Source organism: Protopterus annectens, chromosome 10.part0 (assembly GCF_019279795.1).
Source record: "Protopterus annectens isolate FY-2018-M chromosome 10.part0, PAN1.0, whole genome shotgun sequence".
Taxonomy (NCBI): Eukaryota; Metazoa; Chordata; order Ceratodontiformes; family Protopteridae; genus Protopterus; species Protopterus annectens.
In genome coordinates, this window is record NC_056744.1 from 1825826550 (window position 1) to 1825854225 (window position 27676).

Consider the following 27676-nt stretch of genomic DNA (forward strand, 5'->3'; position numbering starts at 1 on the left):
TACAATGATATAATGATACAATGATACAATGTATCACTGAGGATGATACTAGCAGCATATTACCATCATTGAGGATGATACAATGATGCAATGTATCACTCGGGATGATACTATCAGCATATTACCATCACCGAGGATGATACAATAATATAATGATACAATGATACAATGTATCACTGAGGACGATGTCACAGTGCACTGAGCAGCATGTTACCATCACCGAGAATGATACAATGTTATAATGATGCAATGATACAATGTATCAGTGAGAATGATGTCACAGTGCACCGAGCAGCATGTTACCATCACTGAAGATGATACAATGATATAATGATACAATAATACAATGTATCACTGAGGATGACACCAGCAGCATATTACCATCGCTGGGGATGATACAATGATATAATGATACAATGTATCTATGAGGATGATACCAGTAGCATGTTACCATCACTGAGGATGATACAATGATATAATGATACAATGATACAATGTATCACTGAGGATGATACCAGCAGCATGTTACCATCACCGAAGATGATACAATTATATAATGATACAATGATACAATGTGTCACTGAGGATGATACCAGCAGCATGTTACCATCACCGAGGATGATACAATGATACAATGTATCACTGAGGATGATGTCACAGTGCACTGAGCAGCATGTTACCATCACCGAGGATGATACAATGATATAATGATACAATGTATCTATGAGGATGATGTCACAGTGCACCGAGCAGCATGTTACCATCACTGAAGATGATACAATGATATAATGATACAATAATACAATGTATCACTGAGGATGACACCAGCAGCATATTACCATCACTGGGGATGATACAATGATATAATGATACAATGTATCTATGAGGATGATACAAGTAGCATGTTACCATCACTGAGGATGATACAATGATATAATGATACAATGATACAATGTATCACTGAGGATGATACTAGCAGCATATTACCATCATTGAGGATGATACAATGATACAATGATGCAATGTATCACTGAGGATGATACTAGCAGCATGTTACCATCACCGAAGATGATACAATTATATAATGATACAATGATACAATGTGTCACTGAGGATGATACCAGCAGCATGTTACCATCACCGAGGATGATACAATGATACAGTGATACAATGTATCACTGAGGATGATGTCGCAGTGCACTGAGCAGCATGTTACCATCACCGAGGATGATACAATGATATAATGATACCATGATACAATGTATCACTGAGGATGATGTCACAGTGCACTGAGCAGCATGTTACCATCACCGAAGATGATACAATGATATAATGATACAATGATACAATGTATCACTGAGCATGATGCCACAGTGCACTGAACAGCATGTTACCATCACTGATGATGATACAATGATATAATGATACAATGATACAATGTATCACTGAGGATGATACCAGCAGCATGTTACCATCACCGAGGATGATACAATGATATAATGATACAGTGATATAATGCATCACTGAGGATGATACCAGCAGCATGTTACCATCACTGATGATGATACAATGATATAATGATACAATGATACAATGTATCACTGAGGATGATACCAGCAGCATGTTACCATCACCGAGGATGATACAATGATATAATGATACAATGATACAATGTATCACTGAGGATGATACCAGCAGCATGTTACCATCACCGAGGATGATACAATGATATAATGATACAATGTATCACTGAGGATGATACCAGCAGCATGTTACCATCACCGAAGATGATACAATGATATAATGATACATTGATACAATGCATCACTGAGGATGATACCAGCAGCATGTTACCATCACCGAGGATGATACAATGATACAGCGATACAATGTATCACTGAGGATGATGTCACAGTGCACTGAGCAGCATGTTACCATCACCGAGGATGATACAATGATATAATGATACAATGTATCTATGAGGATGATGTCACAGTGCACCGAGCAGCATGTTACCATCACTGAAGATGATACAATGATATAATGATACAATAATACAATGTATCACTGAGGATGACACCAGCAGCATATTACCATCACTGGGGATGATACAATGATATAATGATACAATGTATCTATGAGGATGATACCAGTAGCATGTTACCATCACTGAGGATGATACAATGATATAATGATACAATGATACAATGTATCACTGAGGATGATACTATCAGCATATTACCATCACCGAGGATGATACAATAATATAATGATACAATGATACAATGTATCACTGAGGACGATGTCACAGTGCACTGAGCAGCATGTTACCATCACCGAGAATGATACAATGTTATAATGATGCAATGATACAATGTATCAGTGAGAATGATGTCACAGTGCACCGAGCAGCATGTTACCATCACTGAAGATGATACAATGATATAATGATACAATAATACAATGTATCACTGAGGATGACACCAGCAGCATATTACCATCGCTGGGGATGATACAATGATATAATGATACAATGTATCTATGAGGATGATACCAGTAGCATGTTACCATCACTGAGGATGATACAATGATATAATGATACAATGATACAATGTATCACTGAGGATGATACCAGCAGCATGTTACCATCACCGAAGATGATACAATTATATAATGATACAATGATACAATGTGTCACTGAGGATGATACCAGCAGCATGTTACCATCACCGAGGATGATACAATGATACAGCGATACAATGTATCACTGAGGATGATAACACAGTGCACTGAGCAGCATGTTACCATCACCGAGGATGGTACAATGATATAATGATACAATGTATCTATGAGGATGATGTCACAGTGCACCGAGCAGCATGTTACCATCACTGAAGATGATACAATGATATAATGATACAATAATACAATGTATCACTGAGGATGACACCAGCAGCATATTACCATCACTGGGGATGATACAATGATATAATGATACAATGTATCTATGAGGATGATACCAGTAGCATGTTACCATCACTGAGGATGATACAATGATATAATGATACAATGATACAATGTATCACTGAGGATGATACTAGCAGCATATTACCATCATTGAGGATGATACAATGATACAATGATGCAATGTATCACTGAGGATGATACTAGCAGCATGTTACCATCACCGAAGATGATACAATGATATAATGATACAATGATACAATGTATCACTGAGGATGATACCAGCAGCATGTTACCATCACTGATGATGATACAATGATATAATGATACAATGATACAATGTATCACTGAGGATGATACCAGCAGCATGTTACCATCACCGAGGATGATACAATGATACAATGATACAATGTATCACTGAGGATGATGTCACAGTGCACTGAGCAGCATGTTACCATCACTGAGGATGATACAATGATATAATGATACAATGATACAATGTATCACTGAGGATGATGTCACAGTGCACTGAGCAGCATGTTACCATCACTGAGGATGATACAATGATATAATGATACAATGATACAATGTATCACTGAGCATGATGCCACAGTGCACTGAACAGCATGTTACCATCACTGATGATGATACAATGATATAATGATACAATGATACAATGTATCACTGAGGATGATACCAGCAGCATGTTACCATCACCGAGGATGATACAATGATATAATGATACAGTGATATAATGCATCACTGAGGATGATACCAGCAGCATGTTACCATCACCGAGGATGATACAATGATATAATGATACAATGATACAATGTATCACTGAGGATGATACCAGCAGCATGTTACCATCACCGAGGATGATACAATGATATAATGATACAATGATACAATGTATCACTGAGGATGATACCAGCAGCATGTTACCATCACCGAGGATGATACAATGATATAATGATACAATGTATCACTGAGGATGATACCAGCAGCATGTTACCATCACCGAAGATGATACAATGATATAATGATACATTGATACAATGCATCACTGAGGATGATACCAGCAGCATGTTACCATCACCGAGGATGATACAATGATATAATGATACAATGTATCACTGAGGATGATACCAGCAGCATGTTACCATCACTGAGGATGATACAATGATATAATGATACAATGATACAATGTATCACTGAGGATGATAGCAGCAGCATGTTGCCATCACCGATGATGATACAATGATATAATGATACAATGATACAATCCATCACTGAGGATGATACCAGCAGCATGTTACCATCACCGAGGATGATACAATGATATAATGATACAATGTATCACTGAGGATGATACCAGCAGCATGTTACCATCACTGAGGATGATACAATGATATAATGATACAATGATACAATGCATCACTGAGGATGATACCAGCAGCATGTTACCATCACCGAGGATGATACAATGATATAATGATACAATGTATCACTGAGGATGATACCAGCAGCATGTTACCATCACCGAAGATGATACAATGATATAATGATACAATGATACAATGTATCACTGAGGATGATACCAGCAGCATGTTACCATCACTGAGGATGATACAATGATATAATGATACAATGATACAATGTATCACTGAGGATGATACCAGCAGCATGTTACCATCACTGAAGATGATACAATGATATAATGATACAATGATACAATGTATCACTGAGGATGATACCAGCAGCATGTTGCCATCACCGATGATGATACAATGATATAATGATACAATGATACAATCCATCACTGAGGATGATACCAGCAGCATGTTACCATCACCGAAGATGATACAATGATATAATGATACAATTATACAATGTATCACTGAGGATGATACCAGCAGCATGTTACCATCACTGAAGATGATACAATGTTATAATGATACAATGATACAATCCATCACTGAGGATGATACCAGCAGCATGTTACCATCAACGAAGATGATACAATGATATAATGATACAATGATACAATGTATCACTGAGGATGATACCAGCAGCATGTTACCATCACCGAGGATGATACAATGATATAATGATACAATGTATCACTGAGGATGATACCAGCAGCATGTTACCATCACCGAAGATGATACAATGATATAATGATACAATGATACAATGTATCACTGAGGATGATAGCAGCAGCATGTTGCCATCACCGATGATGATACAATGATATAATGATACAATGATACAATCTATCACTGAGGATGATACCAGCAGCATGTTACCATCACTGAGGATGATACAATGATATAATGATACAATGTATCACTGAGGATGATACCAGCAGCATGTTACCATCACCGAAGATGATACAATGATATAATGATACAATGATACAATGCATCACTGAGGATGATACCAGCAGCATGTTACCATCACCGAGGATGATACAATGATATAATGATACAATGTATCACTGAGGATGATACCAGCAGCATATTACCATCACTGAGGATGATACAATGATATAATGATACAATGATACAATGTATCACTGAGGATGATACCAGCAGCATGTTACCATCACCGAGGATGATACAATGATATAATGATACAATGATACAATGTATCACTGAGGATGATACCAGCAGCATGTTACCATCACTGAAGATGATACAATGATATAATGATACAATGATACAATGTATCACTGAGGATGATACCAGCAGCATGTTGCCATCACCGATGATGATACAATGATATAATGATACAATGATACAATCCATCACTGAGGATGATACCAGCAGCATGTTACCATCACCGAAGATGATACAATGATATAATGATACAATTATACAATGTATCACTGAGGATGATACCAGCAGCATGTTACCATCACTGAAGATGATACAATGTTATAATGATACAATGATACAATGTTTCACTGAGGATGACCCCAGCAGCATATTGCCATCATTAGGGATGATACAATAATACAATGTATCACTAAGGATGATGTCACAGTGCACTGAGCAGCATGTTACCATCAACAAAGATGATACAATGATATAATGATACAATGATACAATGTATCACTGAGGATGATGCCACCAGCATGTTACCATCACTGAGGATGATACAATGATATAATGATACAATAATACAATGTATCACTGAAGATGATACCAGCAGCATGTTACCATCACCGAAGATGATACAATGATATAATGATACAATGATACAGTGTATCACTGAGGATGATACCAGTAGCATATTACCATCATTAAGGATGATACAGTGATACAATGTATCACTATGGATGACGTCACAGTGCACGGAGCAGTATGTTACCATTACCGAAGATGATACAATGATATAATGATACAATGATAAAATGTATCACTAAGGATGATGCCAGCAGCATGTTACCATCACCGAGGATGATACAATGATATAATGATACAATGATACAATGTATCCTGAGGATGATACCAGCAGCATGTTACCATCACCAAAGATGATACAATGATATAATGATACAATGATACAATGTATCACTGAGGATGACGTCACAGTGCAGTGAGCAGCATATTATCATCACCGATGATGATACAATGATTTAATGATACAATGATACAATGTATCAGTGAGGATGATACCAGCAGCGTATTACCATCACTGAGAATGATACAATGTATCACTGAGGATGATGTCACAGTGCACGGAGCAGCATATTACCTTCACTGAGGATGATACAATAATATAATGATACAATGATACAATGTATCACTGAGGATGATACCAGCAGTATATTACCATCATTGAGGATGATACAATGATATAATGATACAATGATACAATGTTTCACTGAGGATGATAATAGCAGCATATTACCATCACCGAGGATGATAAAATAATATAATTTATCACTGAGGATGATACCAGCAGCATGTTACCATCACAGGGGATGATACAATGATATAATGATACAATGGTACAAAGTATCACTGAGGATGATGTCACAGTGCACTGAGCAGCCTATTACCATCACTGCGGATGATACAATAATATAATGATACAATGATACAATGTATCACTGAGGATGATATCAGCAGCATATTACCATCACTGAAGATGATACAATGATATAATTATATAATGATACAATGTATCACTGAGGATGATACCAGTAGCATGTTACCATCACCAAGGATGATACAATGACATATTGATAGAATCATACAATGTGTCACTGAGGATGATGTCACAGTGCACTGAGCAGCATATTACCATCACCGAGGATGATACAATGATATAATGATACAATGATACAATGTATCACTGAGGATGATACCAGCAGTATGTTACCATCACTGAGGATGATACAATGATATAACAATACAATGATACAATGTATCACTGAGTATGATACCAGCAGAATCTTACAATCGCTGAGAATGATACAATGATATAATGATACAATGATATAATGTATCACTGAGGATGATACCAGCAGCATGTTACCATCACCAAAGGTGATACAATGATGTAATGAAACAATGATGCAATGTATCACTGAGGATGATACTAGCACTGATGATTATACAATGATACAGTGATACAATGTATCACTGAGGATGATGTCACAGTGCACTGAGCAGCATGTTACCATCACCAAGGACGATACAATGTTATAATGATACAATGATACAATGTATCACTGAGGATGATGTCACAGTGCACTGAGCAGCATATTACCATCACTGAGGATGATACAATGATATAGTGATATAATGATACAATGTATCACTGAGGATGATACCAGCAGCATGTTACCATCACTGAGGTTGATACAATGATATAATGATACAATGTATCACTGAGGATGATACCAGCAGCATATTACCATCGCTGAGGATGATACAATGATATAATGATACAATGATACAATGTATCACTGAGGATGATACCAGCAGCATGTTACCATCACTGAGGATGATACAATGATATAATGATACAATGATACAATGTATCACTGAGGATGATACCAGCAGCATATTACCATCACTGAGGATGATACAATGATATAATGATACAATGTATCACTGAGGATGATACCAGCAGCATGTTACCATCGCTGAGGATGATACAATGATACAATAATGCAATGATACAGTGTCTCACTGCAGATGATACCAGCAGCATGTTACCATCACCGACGATGATACAATGATATAATGATACAATGATACAATGTATCACTGAGGATGATACCAGCAGCATGTTACCATCACTGATGATACAATGATACAGTGATAAAATGTATCACTGAGGATGATGTCACAGTGCACTGAGCAGCATGTTGTTATCACCAAGGGTGATACAATGATATAATGATGCAATGATACAATGTATCAGTTTGAATGATGTCACAGTGCACCGAGCAGCATGTTACCATCACTGAGGATGATACAATGATATAATGATACAATGATACAATGTATCACTGAGGATGATATGAGCAGCATGTTACCATCACCAAAGTTGATACAATGATATAATGATACAATGATACAATGTATCACCGAGGATGATACAATGATATAATTATACAATGATAACATGTATCACTGAGGATGATGTCACAGTGCACTGAGCAGCATAATACCATCTCTGAGGACGATACAATGATATAATGATACAATGATACGATGTATCACTCAGGATGATACCAGCAGCATGTTACCATCACCGAAGATGATACAATGATATAGTGATAAATTGATAATGTATCACTGAGGATGATACCAGCAGCATGTTACCATCACTGAGGATGATACAATGATATAATGATACAATGTATCACTGAGGATGATACCAGCAGCATATTACCATTGGTGAGGATGATACAATGATATAATGATACAATGTATCACTGAGGATGATACCAGCAGCATGTTACCATCACTGAGGATGAAACAATGATATAATGATACAATGATACAATGTATCACTGAGGATGATACCAGCAGCATGTTACCATCATGAAGGATGATACAATGATATAATGATACAATGATACAATGTATCACTGAGGATGATACCAGCCGAATGTTACCATGACCAAGGATGATTCAATGATATAATGGTACTATGATAGAATGTATCACTGAAGATGATACTAGCAGCATATTACCATCGCTGAGGATGATACAATGATATAATGATACAATGTATCACTGGGGATGATGTCAGAGTGCACTGAGCAGCATGTTACCATCACCAAAGATGATACAATGATTTAATTATACAATGATACAATGTATCAATGAGGTTGATACCAGCAGCATGTTACCATCACCGAGGATGATACAATGATATAATGATACAATGACACAATGTATCACTGAGGATGATACCAGCAGCATATTACCATCATTAAGGATGATACAATGATACAATGTATCACTAAGGATGATGTCACAGTGCACTGAGCAGCATGTTACCATCACCAAAGATGATACAATGATATAATGATACAATGATACAATGTATCACTGAGGATGATACCAGCAGCATGTTACCATCACTGAAGATGATACAATGATATAATGATACAATGATACAATGTATCACTGAGGATGATGTCACAGTGCACTGAGCAGCATATTACCATCACTGAGGATGATACAATGATATAATGATACAATGATACAATGTATCACTGAGGATGATACCAGCAGCATGTTACCATCACTGATGATGATACAATGATATAATGATATAATGTATCACTGAGGATGATGTCACAGTGCACTGAGCAGCATGTTACCATCACCGAGGATGATCCAATGATATAATGATGCAATGATACAATGTATCAGTGAGAATGATGTCACAGTGCACCGAACAGCATATTACCATCACTGAGGATGATACAATGATATAATGATACAATGATACAACATATCACTGAGGATGATACCAGCAGCATGTTACCATTAATGAAGATGATACAATGATAGAATGACGCAATGTATCACTGAGGATGATACCAGCAGCATATTACCATCGCTGAGGATGATACAATGATATAATGATACAATGATATAATGGATCACTGAGGATGATACCAGCAGCATGTTACCATCAATGAGGTTGATACAATGCTATAATGATACAATGATACAATGTATTACTGAGGATGATACCAGCAGCATGTTACCATCACTGAGGATGATACAATGATATAATGATACAATGATACAATGTGTCACTGAGGATGATACCAGCAGCATGTTACCATCACTGATGATGATGCAATGATGCAATGATACAATTATACAATGTATCACTGAGGATGATACCAGCAGCATGTTACCATCACTGAGGATGATACAATGATATAATGATACAATAATACATTGTATCACTGATGATGATACCAGCAGAATGTTACCATCACTGATGATGATACAATGATATAATGATACAATGATACAATGTATCACTGAGGATGATACTAGCAGCATATTACCATCATTGAGGATGATACAATGATGCAATGTATCACTCGGGATGATACTATCAGCATATTACCATCACCGAGGATGATACAATAATATAATGATACAATGATACAATGTATCACTGAGGACGATGTCACAGTGCACTGAGCAGCATGTTACCATCACCGAGAATGATACAATGTTATAATGATGCAATGATACAATGTATCAGTGAGAATGATGTCACAGTGCACCGAGCAGCATGTTACCATCACTGAAGATGATACAATGATATAATGATACAATAATACAATGTATCACTGAGGATGACACCAGCAGCATATTACCATCGCTGGGGATGATACAATGATATAATGATACAATGTATCTATGAGGATGATACCAGTAGCATGTTACCATCACTGAGGATGATACAATGATATAATGAAACAATGATACAATGTATCACTGAGGATGATACCAGCAGCATGTTACCATCACCGAAGATGATACAATTATATAATGATACAATGATACAATGTGTCACTGAGGATGATACCAGCAGCATGTTACCATCACCGAGGATGATACAATGATACAGCGATACAATGTATCACTGAGGATGATGTCACAGTGCACTGAGCAGCATGTTACCATCACCGAGGATGATACAATGATATAATGATACAATGTATCTATGAGGATGATGTCACAGTGCACCGAGCAGCATGTTACCATCACTGAAGATGATACAATGATATAATGATACAATAATACAATGTATCACTGAGTATGACACCAGCAGCATATTACCATCACTGGGGATGATACAATGATATAATGATACAATGTATCTATGAGGATGATACCAGTAGCATGTTACCATCACTGAGGATGATACAATGATATAATGATACAATGATACAATGTATCACTGAGGATGATACTAGCAGCATATTACCATCATTGAGGATGATACAATGATACAATGATGCAATGTATCACTGAGGATGATACTAGCAGCATGTTACCATCACCGAAGATGATACAATTATATAATGATACAATGATACAATGTATCACTGAGGATGATACCAGCAGCATGTTACCATCACCGAAGATGATACAATTATATAATGATACAATGATACAATGTGTCACTGAGGATGATACCAGCAGCATGTTACCATCACCGAGGATGATACAATGATACAGCGATACAATGTATCACTGAGGATGATGTCACAGTGCACTGAGCAGCATGTTACCATCACCGAGGATGATACAATGATATAATGATACAATGATACAATGTATCACTGAGGATGATGTCACAGTGCACTGAGCAGCATGTTACCATCAACGAAGATGATACAATGATATAATGATACAATGATACAATGTATCACTGAGCATGATGCCACAGTGCACTGAACAGCATGTTACCATCACTGATGATGATACAATGATATAATGATACAATGATACAATGTATCACTGAGGATGATACCAGCAGCATGTTACCATCACCGAGGATGATACAATGATATAATGATACAGTGATATAATGCATCACTGAGGATGATACCAGCAGCATGTTACCATCACCGAGGATGATACAATGATATAATGATACAATGATACAATGTATCACTGAGGATGATACCAGCAGCATGTTACCATCACCGAGGATGATACAATGAAATAATGATACAATGATACAATGTATCACTGAGGATGATACCAGCAGCATGTTACCATCACCGAGGATGATACAATGATATAACGATACAATGTATCACTGAGGATGATACCAGCAGCATGTTACCATCACCGAAGATGATACAATGATATAATGATACATTGATACAATGCATCACTGAGGATGATACCAGCAGCATGTTACCATCACCGAGGATGATACAATGATATAATGTATCACTGAGGATGATACCAGCAGCATGTTACCATCACCGAAGATGATACAATGATATAATGATACAATGATACAATGTATCACTGAGGATGATACCAGCAGCATGTTGCCATCACCGATGATGATACAATGATATAATGATACAATGATACAATCCATCACTGAGGATGATACCAGCAGCATGTTACCATCACCGAGGATGATACAATGATATAATGATACAATGTATCACTGAGGATGATACCAGCAGCATGTTACCATCACCGAAGATGATACAATGATATAATGATACATTGATACAATGCATCACTGAGGATTATACCAGCAGCATGTTACCATCACCGAGGATGATACAATGATATAATGATACAATGTATCACTGAGGATGATACCAGCAGCATGTTACCATCACCGAAGATGATACAATGATATAATGATACAATGATACAATGTATCACTGAGGATGATACCAGCAGCATGTTGCCATCACCGATGATGATACAATGATATAATGATGAAGTTCAAAAAGTGAGAACAGTCACCACGAGTAAATCCTTCTATAGAGTAGTCCCAACTCAAGCTCCTGACACACTGAAAATATCCACGATGGAAATATGTAAAAAATTCATTTATTGGAAACAGAGAATAAAGCTTCATAGTTAAACTATGCTTCATCAGATACAATGTCATAAAATGATTCCAAAATACTTATACTAAACAACTTTTGGCGGGCTCATTAATTTAAAATGAAGCTTAATTGCCTTTTATCAATTTAAAGCCATCATTACATTCAAATGCAGTTTAAATTCAATCCAATTCATTTTCTAAAGTGCAGCACTCACACTCATCACAAAATATTTCAAAGCATTACCAAAACCCTCTGACTAAACAAAACGCTGCAGACTTCAGACATAAAAAATACATTTACAAGCTCATAATTCAAAAGTGCATATTTTGAACAAAAGCATTACAACTTGGCAAATGGCATTCAGAAAAGAGAACACTTCCTTCACAGACTGAGAGTTCTTTCATCAAAATACTATTATGGTGTTCCTTGTCTCTTAACTCATATAAACATAGCTAGAATCCCTTACCTTAATTGTAAGAAAATCTATACACTGCAAGTTATTTAAGACAGTTCCACCATCGGTAAAAAAGCTGCACCGAAGAAGCATCAACAAACTGTTTGCCATTGCAAATTAAACATCATCCTATTCGCTATTAAGGTCACATGTCTGGATTCTCAGTAGGGATTATTTATATATAGACTCACCTTTATATTTATACTTATATTTTATGCCTTCATTACCATTGTTGGTTTATTTAATAAGTGTCAGATTTCATCAAATGTAATAACATCCTACCCATGTTTTAGAGAACCAGACATCATAACATCTATTTCATTCAGCATCAATACTTTTGCACATACATAACATGTTTACAGGATACATCTGATGCATAGCTTTTAGAATTTATATTTATACTCATATTTACATGAGAAGCACACACAAGAGTTTTATAGGACGTACTGTTTTATCAAGTGTCATTGTTGTTTAATAACTTTTTAAAATTTCTGACTGTTTAACTTTGTTCACTTAGAATTTCTATTTGTTTGACTTTGCTTTTTGTTATAAGTTGCAGCATCTACTAGTGCACTGTCCTTTTTAATTGAATGATTTTAAACACATGCTTGCATTTAGAATAATTAGATCAATTAATTGAATAATTATTATTTTAGGACTGCCTATATATACATTTGAATTTTAAACAGTTAGTTGTAAGGATCTGAAGAAGCGTGTCTAAGCACACGTGAAAGCGCTTGTCTGTTTATATTAAATACTTCTTCCATTTATTGTGGTGGTCAGCTTCCAATTTGTTTCTACACATTCTCAGTAGGGAGTTCCTCCTAACCTAAAAAGTTGTCCCCACGGTCCTAAAGCAAGACCATAGAGACCGGAAACTAAGAAAATTTAATATAGGTCCAGCATTTAAATACATTCCTCATACTGATCCTACCCACCATGCGTAAGACCTATAAAGATGTATATTTTCTATTACTAAAATTTTATGTCCCACATATAAACTTCAGTAAATAAACATAAAAAAATATATAAAATATATATGAGGGAATATATATATATCAGTGTAAAACCAAAACCGCTATAAACACATATATTAATTCTCTAGTGATGAAGTAAAAGCAATATCTGTATATTTACACGAACTACAAACTATTTCATATGTACTAGGATAAACCATGTTGCAAAATACACAATTAATTCAGCATTACTATCCTAGTGATACTTATTTTACATGAAACATAGAACGTGTTGTGTGTCTAAAAAATTAACAAGAACCTATAAGAAAGTGCTGTATTTACCACTAAATTTACATAGTAGTATACTACACATCATGTTTAGGGAATATACTTTACACATGCATGTAAATCATAAAACAAACATAACCACATATTCACAAAGCAACAGATATAAAATGTATCTATGGTATAAAAATGTATATGTAACTATATACCCTTATGGGACAACAATGGCAAGATATTTATTCAAACGACATCTCCATAGTGCTTCCTTTGGACATCAAAACCATTCCTGTACATCAGTGTAGCTTAACTCAAAGGGGCAGTTCTAATCCTACATCTCATGGTGGAGGAGTGTCACCCCAAATGAACATGCAGGGTTATATACCAAGACAAATATAGATATATAGGATGAAGGGTTACTCAAAACACCATTCTATCCAACTAAAACATACCCTTGCTATATATGTATATATAACAAACCAAGGGCTAATCTCAAAACGCCATTCTATCATATTAAGACATGCCCTTACTATAAAATATAATAAGCAATGAAATAAAAATTGAAATATAAAACCTGTATATATGGCCTGAATAACTAAGTACTATACTTATCTATTCCATCGTAAACATCTATAATATAGGGAGTACGTGCCCTGGTATAAAATTAATGATGTTTAGTAATGCATATACTGTAATGTTAAACAACAACTTCCAAGGTGACAGGATGTCCCTATCATTAAATGCTTATACATCACACTCCTATAGAGCTATAGATAAAGGAAATGCCCAGTTGGCTAACCACAAATTAAGAGGAAAAAAAGGGGGGATAGTACCCACTTTTAATATCCTAACTACTAGGGAAATATGGGCTATAGAATTCTAAATAGCAAAAACCAATTTTATTTACATTCAGTCAACATCGGTTTAATAGAGATAAAGCCATTCAGCCCTGGAGAATTATGTGCCGCTAGTTTTAAGATCCAGTGTAACTCGGCTCTAGCCAACCTTTGTTCAATACTACCTCTTCTTAAAGTTGGAATGATTATGTCCAAAACCCTAAAAGTGAAAGAATGAGAGGGACACTCTTTAATATGCCTGGCCAAAGCATTAGTGTCATCCTGCTTGGATCTCATAAAGGTGGTCATAGATACGGTCCCTTAGCCTTCTCTTGGTTAGACCCACGTAAAATGCTGTACAAAAGAACAGGTGGCCAAGTAAATCACATTTTTGGTATTGCAGTCAGCATAGTACTTGGGTTTGAAAACAAAATTCATACTGGGATGTTGATAAGTCTGTATATTACTAATGCTCTTGCACCTTGGGCAGTGTAAACAAGGATATGTTCCTTTCTGACCAGGTCCCCTAGTACTAGACTAGTGGATTTCCTTATATTCGTGACCTGCCGATCATTACATAGTTGCCTCTTAAGATTATTGCAATTCCTATAGCAAAATGTTGGTGCAGGTCCTACGATCTTGCTAATTTCTTTATTTACCGAAAGGACATTCCAGTGCTTCCTAATCACACTTCTTACACTTTCCACTTCATTGGTGAATTTAATGACATAACTAAGCCTTTTTCCACGGATATTGGGGCCCATAGTGGCTCCCATCCTACATCCATTCTTAATATGGAACACCGGACTAGCATCATGTTCTAAAACTCCAAAAATTTCATTTCTTACCCTTCTAACCATAGTCATGTCATATCCCCTATCCCTAAACAGGGTTTCCATATTATTAACTTCATTCAAAAGATCATCTTTATTTTGACATAGTCTAGATACTCTTATAAATTGACTGGTGACTATGCCACGGAAGGTATAGGTTGGGTGCATGCTATCTGGTGCTAACAATGCATTCTTCCATACAGCTTTCCTGTAAATCCTGGTCACAATTTCACCCTCTTTTGTCAACCTGAGCGTGACGTCAAGGAAATTAACTTCATAACTTGAAATCTCCACTGTAAACCTCAAGAAGTCTGTTGTGGTTTGTAGATAACCAAGGAAATGATGAAAACTATCTGACGTACCTTCCCAAACTATAAGTATGTCATCCACGAACCTTCTATAGTATCTTATGTATCTAGAAGATTCGTGGGTAAACAGGAACAACTTTTCCCACCAGTAGACCACCAAATTAGCATAACTATTGGCACAGGGGGTGCCCATGGCAACCCCCCATGCCTGTAGATAATAGTCATTTTCAAAAATAAACACATTGTTGTTAAGCACTGTGTCAAGAAGCTGAGTTATCAGTATTATTCTATCATTTGTATATTGTGTTTCTTTATGCAGAAGCTCTCTAATGTACTGTATCCCTATCTCATTAGCATCATTACCATCACCGAAGATGATACAATGATATAATGATACAGTGATACAATGTATCACTGAGGGTGATACCAGCAGCATGTTACCATCACCGAGGATGATACAATGATATAATGATACAATGATACAATGTATCACTGAGGATGATACCAGCAGCATGTTACCATCACCGAGGATGATACAATGATATAATGATACAATGTATCACTGAGGATGATACCAGCAGCATGTTACCATCACCGAAGATGATACAATGATATAATGATACAATGATACAATGTATCACTGAGGATGATACCAGCAGCATGTTGCCATCACCGATGATGATACAATGATATAATGATACAATGATACAATCCATCACTGAGGATGATACCAGCAGCATGTTACCATCACCGAAGATGATACAATGATATAATGATACAATGATACAATGTATCACTGAGGATGATACCAGCAGCATATTACCATCGCTGAGGATGATACAATGATATAATGATACAATGTATCACTGAGGATGATACCAGCAGCATGTTACCATCGTTGAGGATGATACAATGATATAATGATACAATGTATCACTGAGGATGATACCAGCAGCATGTTACCATCACTGAGGATGATACAATGATATAATGATACAATGATACAAGGTATCACTGAGGATGATACCAGCAGCATGTTGCCATCACCGATGATGATACAATGATATAATGATACAATGATACAATGTATCACTGAGGATGATGTCACAACCTGAGTAAAAGATGACTGGTTTCAAAAATGAGCTGCTTTGCTGGTGTCATTCTAAGGGGATCTGACAGCTGTCAGCTTGGGAGGACATGGGTAACAGATCGCATTTCTTTGTCAAGGATGATCTGCACCTGTCCCTTCTAGACCTTTGAATACTGGCTAAAACCTTATCTACCCCCAAAGTGCCTTTTTTATATCAAGGTATCCCTGCTCAATGCCAGGAGCCTTAATAAAAAACTACACTCCATCCAATCTCTCTTCAGACTTGAGAATATAGATATCTGTGCAGTTACTGAGTCAAAGTTTAAAGAGGCAGAGAATATTCCGGCAGTGCAAGGTTTCAGTGTCTTCCACACTTTTAGACCAGTAGCTGTACGGAAAAGGGCTAAACATAGACGTATCTCGATATACATCAATAAGAAGCAGATTTATCTCTAGGGTGGTCTAGCAAATGACCATACACAAAATCCTGTACCATATCCTACCAGCTATACATCACCCTCCATGTCCTAAGAAACTCACAGTGGATATTTGGACCTACTGGAGACATTAGCATCCAACCTAACACCCTACTCATGGAAGTCTTTAATTACCCCACTATAGTCCATGTGATTCCTACATGGCCTCAAATCTACAGGCACAGAGATTCCTAGACTTCATAAATACAAACAAAGTTGACCAAATGATGAATATGGCCACTTGAGGTTCCAACATACTGGACCTCATGCTCATAAATATGGGAGAACACTGCACCCCCCCCAATGTCTTGTTCTCCTTGGTAAGGCCCAACCATAAAGCTGTCTCCTTTAAAATCAACTCTGCAATCGCATTAAAACCAGTAACATTCAATCCCATTAAAACCAGTAACATTCAATCCCATTAAAACCAGTAACATTTAGGAACTACTCCAAGGCAGATGACCTTTTAGTAAGTGATGGTTTGTCAACATTAAATGTCCCTGCAAACCCAGAGAACAAAGCAGCAGATGCTGAACTGCTCTCTGAAACTCTGTAAATCCATGTCAATGGCTGCATAGAGGCTACTGAACCTACCAGAAGTAAGCCCAACACTAGCCCCAGAAACAAACCTCACTGGTGACATCCCAAATTAAACAGGCTATACAACAAAAGGAAAAACATTACGGTAAAAATCAGGAAGGGTAATTCACATAAATATGAAAACTCTCTCATCAAACTAAATAGGCAACTAAGAGGGCTAATTAGGTCAACCAAGGCCTCTGAGGTGAAGGATAACCATAAGGCCTTCTTCAACTATGTCAGGAACCTCAAGGGCAGTACATAGCAATGTGGTGAACTGATGGTTAATGGTGCCACATTCACCGAGCCTGGTGATATAGAAAACCAGTCAGTGGACAAATTAAATTTCCAATTTACCCCTCTCTCACCCACAGCCATCACACAAGAAATAACTCCAAATCTATCCCCTCCATCTATAAGGGAGCAGATATTGGATGCTCCTGCTAAAGTCCAGAACACGGCCTCAGTGGGACCTGATAACATCCCAGGATGCCTCCTGAACAGTCTAAAATACAATTTATCAGGACCACTGGAGTCATTATTTAACTACAGTCTTAAAACAGATTTTGTGCCACAAGAATGGAGGACCACTATGGTCATTCCCTTCATAAGGGAAGACCTTCAAAAGATCCTGGAAACTACAGACCCATTAGTCTAAGTACTCTTATTTGTAAAGCCATGGAAAGAATTATCATGGAAATTATCAACAAGGACATAGGAGACCTTCATCACTGGATCCATCCCAGTTTGGTTTTGTTAAAGAAAGGTCATGCGTACTGACTTAGGTAGACTTCTTTGAAAAGGTCACTAAGGCAATTTATGAAGGGAAAACAGTGCATACTGTCTACCTAGATCTGGCTAAATCATTTGATATGATGCCCCACTATGGCACTGTCAACAAACTTACAGAACTAGGTATAAACCCCTTTATAACACACTGGACATCTAGCCAGCTAACTGACAGGACCCAGGAGGTTAGAATCAGTGAGTCCACCTCCACAAAGAGATTGGTCAGCAGTGAAATCCCCAGGGCTCTGTGCTAAGCCCATTCCTCTTTGGCATCTACTTCTTGGATGTCAAAGCCAATGTCAAAGGCCTCTGGCTAACCAAGTTTGCAGATGATTGCAAACTGTGAGCAGTCATGGAATCCCCCCAAGATGAGAACACCCTACAATAAGGTCTAACTCAGACTAAAAAACAGATTTTTTTCTGCTCTCCATTAGACTGTTGAACTCTTGGGAAAAACTAACCATGACATCTGTTACATAACTAGCCTATCAAGGGGCTTATTTTATGGATGTGGTATAACTAAGTGCAATACTAAGGTGGGTCACCTACACACTGATGGACTGTAAATTGCAATATACAAACTGTGCAATAATTCAGTCTAATCATAGATATGCTGCAATTGTTTCACTTTTACTTTGACAATATTATCTTCATATTGTTCCTTGTCTTCCTTATCTCCTGTCCTGGGATGGGTGTGGGTCACTGCTGTCCTACTTTATTTACAAATGGCTACTTATTAAATTTATACTGTGATATTTTATTAACTTTTCTCTGTCTATATGTGCAACTGTTTCCTGCATTGAGAACAAAGCATTGTAATTTCATTCGGCTACACTGCTGTGTAGTTCTGAATGACAATACATTTTTCTTTTCTTTGACTATGACTAACACAGACAAATGCTTGGTGCCAAAGCCATGGATTAAAACTCTATACCAAGAAATGCATTATTGTAGTTTTTGGAAAGTCAACCACCCCAACTAACTACATCATCAATGAAAACCCCCTAAAAAATTATTCAATAGTCAGGGATCTGGGAACACATGTAGATAGTAATCTAGCCTTTGACCAAAAAATGTCCACAGTAGTAAGAAAAATATTCCATGTTGCTCAACTTATAAGCAAGAGCTTGGCATCTAGGTCCAGGGAGGTTATTCTACCCCTGTACTCAGCCCTCATCAGATCCATCTTAGAGTATAATGTCCCCTTTGTCCCCTTCGATATGCACCTGACCAGACACATGCAGCAACTGGAATGTCCACAAAGGTTCCTTACAAAAAAAGAATACAGGGAGTAAACACAATGTCCTGCACTGACCACCTCAAAGCCCCATCTCTTTACTTAGTATCATACAGATTTCTGAGAGGTGATCTTTGCCTAGCATACAAGGCATCCAGGGACCCTGTTTTAATGAATCTTTTGCACATCCACAAGACAAACAGCATCAGAAACACTAGAATAACGGACCTACATTTTGTTTGTGACATAAATAGGACATATTGAAGAGACAAATATGTTTCTCACAGAATTCCCATTTTCTGGAACAGGCTTCCCATCCATGTGAAGCAGAGTTCCTCCCTATCCCTGTTTAAGTGCAACTTGGACCAATGGATGGGTAACAGGAAATTCACCCCTGGTCTGGTGCATATGGCTCTGTTGGACAGAGGCAGTTAGGAAATTACCCCTATATAAATCAGATTTGTGGGTCACATTTGGATTGCACAGCTAGGCTTATACATTCCCTAGTGGTCATTAGCCTAGTATTCGTGAACTCCTGCTTAAATTGGTACTAATATAGCTATATGAACTTGTGCCATAACACTCTGCTGCACAAAAATGTACTATACTTGCAGCTATTTCAGCCTCTATCATCTCATCTCCTTTATCTTCCTTGTGCCTCCTCCCATCTTTCCTTTCTTTGGACTCCTCCCCTCCTTCCTTTGTTTAGGCTCCTGCCCTCCTTCCTGTGTTTGGGCTCCTCCCCTCCTTCTTTAGGCCCCTCCCCTCCTTCCTGTGTTTGGGCTCCTCCCCTCCTTTCTTCCTTTGGGCTCCTCCCCTCCTTCCTGTGTTTGGGCTCCTCCCCTCCTTCTTTAGGCCCCTCCTTCCTGTGTTTGGGCTCTTCCCCTCCTTTCTTCCTTTGGGCTCCTCCCCTCCTTCCTTTCTATGGGCTTCTTTAACTCTTTATCTTATCTTCCCACATCCTAGATTGTGAACAAGTCTTTATAGTAACAAATAATCTTACATAAAATCTGACAATCTGTGCGTACTGATGACATTGTACTTCATACACCACTCTCTGTTTAAAAAATATATTCATATACAATCAATGTAACTGTTATTTTTAATCAGAAGTATTTATAAATGCTGTTGTTCTTCTTTCAGTTTTTCACGGTTAGGGGTCGCCACAGCGGAACTCCAGTCCGCTAATGATTGGCAGTAGATTTTTACAGTGATGAGGTGTCAGCTCGATGCCCAACCTTCAACGAAGGTACGCCAATTTACTCATGTCTTTTGAACGCCACTCAACTGTGGGGAGGACATTCAGACTCCACACAGAAGGTGCTCCAGACGAGAATCGAATGGGAGAACCTCTTGCTGTGAGGCAACAATGCTACCGCTGCACCACCACAGTAATGTAAGTGATATCAATAATGTCTAAATACTGGAACTGTTACTTACGAATGAAACTGACTGTAAATGATGTCCATGATGTTTGTATAGGTTCATAGGTTCATAGGTAGGTACTAGGCTATCGGCACTAGGGCCCATACAAACCTAGCCAAAAAATGTATCCTGGTTTTCGCCACCCAAGAAATTTATTTTTCTGTGCCCCTGTTGGGTAGTGCCACAGAAGTGATCCCCAGGGTGAATTTCCCATTTCCTATCCAATCATCAAGATTTTTCTTGAAGAGTGCTAATTTGGAGCTTTGTTTGACATAGATAGGTAGTCTGTTCCAGAGTATGGGACAGGAATCTATCCCTCCAGCATGTTCTGTTTAAAGTGGTGACAAGGTTTAGGTCCCTAGAGCGTGTAGCTCGGAGGGATTGGGATTGGGATTTCTTTAAGTGGAGCATGTCCAACAGCTCTGGGTTTGACATAGCTTTGTATGTTAGGCAGAGATTGCCCCTGAGTAGGCGATATGCGATGGAGTAAAGCTGTAGTTTTTTGAGACGGTCTGCATAGGGCATCTGTTTGAGGCCAGTAATCCTCTTTGTGAGGTATTTCTGTGGTCTTTCCAGTTGTTGTAGATGTCTTGTGAGGTACATACCAAAAGGGGCGTTGTATTCTATAATGGGTCTAATGAGTGATGAGTAGAGGGGAACAATGACCTCTTTTTTTCTGGATGAGAATCCTTTTGTGATGAGATGAGCCACGTAGAAGGATTTCCTGACCACTGTGGCAATGTGATTATCAAAGGCGAGACTACTGTCCACCTGTGTCCCAAGGTCTCTTATCACATTTTCATCATTAAGTAGACTACCAGCTATGTGGTAGTTCATGGGTACAGAGTTTTTACCAGGGGATGACAATACACCTTTTGGCATTGAGCTTCAGGCCATGGATATAATGGTATAATGGAGCTTTTCTCCCCAGGCCTCCACTGATAAAAGACACTGCATATTTGTACTTTCCTAGTAAATTAATGCCAATAAATAAATAAATAAACAATCAGTGTCATAATCTGACCCAGGACAGACAAGGCAGCTCTCGTAGTAAATATGACTTAAGGTCTGATGATGGCCTACGAACAAATGACTGAAGGAACTCAGAGGAGGTTAATGCTTTATAATCGGCGTACGTGAGAAGTTCCCAATAATGCTTGTCATAAGGAGATCAAACTGCATCAGCCTCTAAAAGGAAATGTAGAGCAAGAGGGAGTGCATGCACCCAGCAACTCAAGAACAGGGGTATGCCTTCTGTACACAAAAGTGAGTGTGACATCCTTGTCATTGAAAGAAAGCCATGTGAAATGGTGGATCTACTCCTAATTTCTAAATGGCCACTTCAATGAACAACAGAACATCGAGACAACATTACCGAAAACTTAATTTTATGAACACCCAGATCACTGTAATGTAACTAACTCTGGGAAACTAACTACTTGGTCACTGACACTTTAAAATGAAAACAAAGCAAATCAAACTGACCCAAGTGGGGGGCTTCGCTCTTCACACCCCCTAAGTAAATATATTAACTCCAAGGTCATACTATAGTGGAGAAAAGGGCAAAGTTCACCACAGTGGTAAAGTGGTTAGTTTCCCAGAGTTACATTGCCATGATCTGGGTGTTCATAAAATTCACTTTTTGGCAACATCATCTCGATGTTCTGTCGTTCAATAAAGTGGCCATTTGGGACTTAGAAGTATATCTGAAATGGCATAGGAATTGAAGTGTGCATGTATTCCACACATGGCAGAAGACCCATGAAATAAAGTCTGACAGATCTTCATGGTATCCAGCATACCTCCAGGGACAGCACAACTGTATTATTAAAAACTAAAGTTCTGCTTTTGTAACACACCTGGGTCCATGTCATGTAAACGTTATGCTTACTCTTCCACTTATACTAAATGTGTACACACACTGCAGTCTGTAAATGAGCCCTAAGATACATTAGTGTACATGACATTTTAGTAAAGAGCTCCTCATTCATTGCTGTACACTCACCATCAGTAATGCTGTGCAGTGGTAACGTATGCATCATCCGCAGCTTCATGATGGAGCTGGTGAGCTTCAGGAGATCATATGGCGATGGGGAGCTGGAGCTGGTGAGCTTCAGGAGATCGTACGGCGATGGAGAGCTGGTATCTAAACCCGTGCAGAAAGCAGTGGGACAATCACTTTTAAGTCTTATACATTTAAAACCCACTACACACAGCAATTGATTTTCAGTGCTGAAATAAAAGCTTATGTTTCCTTAAATCACCTAGGTAGTTTAGTTGCAAAGCTTGCAAGAGGATTGTGTGAACATTAGGCTCAGGTCTATGTAATGTATTAAAACCTGCAATTCCCAGAAATATGCTGCTTGACTCATTGCCATCTTGACTAGACTAAGTTGTAGCTCTCTGTCTCTTCCTATCCATCTACTATATTACATATATATATATATATATATATATATATGGGTCTATATGACTTGGTCGACAGTTCATATGATCGACTGTTTATTTGGTCGACAGTTCATTTGATCGACAAGCATTTGCCCCCTTCCCCAATGTTGTGTGACCCTGGAGTTGATATATATAGTTAGGGGTGTGGGGCACAGCCCCACATTGGGGTGGGGGCGAAGCCCCCCACCTAAAATGCTTGTCGATCAAATGAACTGTCGACCAAATAAACAGTCGACCATATGAACTGTCGACCAAGTCATATAGACCCATATATATATATATATATATATACATATATATATATATATATATATATATGCACACAGACACACAGACATACAGACACAAACACATGCACACACATAAATATATATATATATATATATATATATATATATATATATATATATAATGTGTGTATATTTATATGATTCTACTTTCAAATCTCGAAATACTGAAATACCAAATTTCAGTATCTTGAGATGAGAATATCAAAAGTTCAATTATTCGAAACTGCATAATAATGAATCTGAGATTGCCGAATTCGAAATAGCTGTGGTGCAGTCTGTTCTGTATAGTGTGCTGTCCCTTTAAGGTGTATTTTTTTCAGGGATGTAGATATGGTGGCTGATATGTGGTTATGTGCGGAGCTTCAGGTAGGTTTGTAGTGTGTAAGGGTTTTGGGCAGAAATGTGTTATTTTCTAATCTTTGGGGAAGTTTTAGGGGTAAGTAGGTGAGAGTGTGTGTGTGTATAAGTGTTGAAAGTGGTGATTTTTATACATGTGTAGTATGTGTGTTTCGCATAGGTATATATTTGACAGTGTGCAGTGGAAGTGTAGGGCGCGTTATGGTAAGTTTGTTGTGTTTTTCATGGTAGTGTGGCCTCGGAGTTGGTATATATAAGTAGCAGGGGTGTGAGGGTGCAGCTTATACGTAGATAAATTGGGTTTTGTTGGTGTGTGGGTTTTGTTGTTTTTTTATGGTGTGGTGAGGTAGGTCATGTTTGTGGTGTTGTTTGTGTGGTGAAGGGTACATTAAAAAACAGAACGTTGCATACTTAAAATTCGGTATTATGAACTTTCAGTGTAGTGACATTTGTTGTTTTAATTTTTCATTGTAGTGGATTTTCGTTAGTCTTGCCATGAGATACTGACATTCAGTATTTCAGTATTTTGAGATTTGAAAGTGGAACCAGTTATTTATATATATATATATATATATATATATATATATATATATATATATATATAGATTCACTTTATAACACTGAAAGCTCAAAACACTGAAACTCAAAACACTGAAAACACATATCGTACATATACTGAGTTTAAACAACATAAATCATAGCACTTTCCACCAAGAGTAAGCAGGGGGGCAAGCCCCCCGGCACCCCCCAAACCCCCTGCTACTTATATATATCAACTCCAAAATTGCACTTCACTACACTAAGTGCAAGTTACACTTGGTGGAAAGTGCTATGATATATGTCGTTTAAACTCAGTATATGTACGATATGTGTTTTCAATGTTTTGAGTTTCAGTGTTTTGAGTTTTCAGTGTTTTGAAGTGAATCCATACATATATATATATATATATATATATATATGGATTCACTTCATAACATTGAAATATCAAAATACTGAAACTCAAAACACTGAAACCAAAATACTGAAAGCTCAAAATACTGAATACTCAAAATACTGAAAACACATATGCGTAAACTCAGCTTAAACAACATAAATCATAACAATTTCTACCAAATATATGCAGGGGGGCAAGCCCCCCTGCACCCCCCATGTGGGGGGCTGCGCCCCCCACACCCCCTGCTAATTAAATATATCAACTCCAAGATTGCACATAGTGTAGTTAAGTGCAATCTTGGAGTAGATATATATAATTAGCAGGGGGTGTGGGGTGCAGGGGTGCTTGCCCCCCTGCATATATTTGGTAGAAATTGTTATGATTTATGTTGTTTAAGGTGAGTTTACGCATAATATGTGTTTTCAGTATTTTGAGTTTCAGTATTTTGAGTATTCAGTATTTTGAGCTTTCAGTATTTTGGTCTTCAGTATTATGAAGTTTTGTCATTTTCAGTATTTTGAAGTTTCAGTGTTATGAAGTGAATCCATATATATATATATATATATATATATATATATATATATATATATATATATATATATATATATACATATATAGACCTATATGTGTCTGTACATTTATATATTATTCTTACTCCTGTGTCCCAGGTCAAGGCTGAAAAGAATCTAAAAAGGACTAGGTCGCTTAACATGGTCTTTCCTGATTACTTACAAATAAGCAAACAAAAAAAAAAACAAATATAGCATGTAGGAGACACAACACGACATGAAGAGTATCTAACAAGAACAACAACAAAAATACTAATTTCTGCAGAGTGATATGATATGAAATTATATGAGGTGATGCCATAGTGTCTGTGTTGGTCCCCCCTCCTAGTGTGCTATAGTGCCAGGAGCAGGGAGAAATTAATACTCCAATCAGTAAACATAATGGATGGTCAGAGGGAAGATGAGTGTGAAAAAATGTTTAAAAAGTTAAACAGTATGCCTGGCCCCACATAAGACAGATTAGAAAGTATTTTAAAGGAAGCAAAGCCTCACACATCTTAGAAAGAAGTAAACTGCTAAAACAGGATATGAGAACATCTGCAGTTCACTGCCAAATGAGGAAGCATCCATTCACAATGAAAGTTATACATGCATTAGTCGTCCAAAGACCAACATGAGGAAACATGCATTCACAGTGAAAGTATACATGCATCAGTCATTCAAAGACCAACATGAGGAAACATGCATTCACAGTGAAAGTTATACATGCAACAGTCATCCGAAGACCAACATGAGGAAGTGTGCATTCACTGT

At 37.4% G+C, this 27676-nt stretch overlaps 1 protein-coding gene across 1 annotated transcript in view; it reads right to left on the minus strand.

The window, feature by feature from the left end:
* LOC122814070 (active breakpoint cluster region-related protein-like) overlaps positions 1-27676 on the minus strand; it is a 1143696-nt gene that overhangs the window by 343206 nt on the left and 772814 nt on the right. The window contains exon 13 of the mRNA XM_044086683.1: positions 24331-24471. Coding sequence (XP_043942618.1) covers positions 24331-24471 — 141 coding nt within the window. The remainder of the gene's footprint in view (positions 1-24330; positions 24472-27676) is intronic.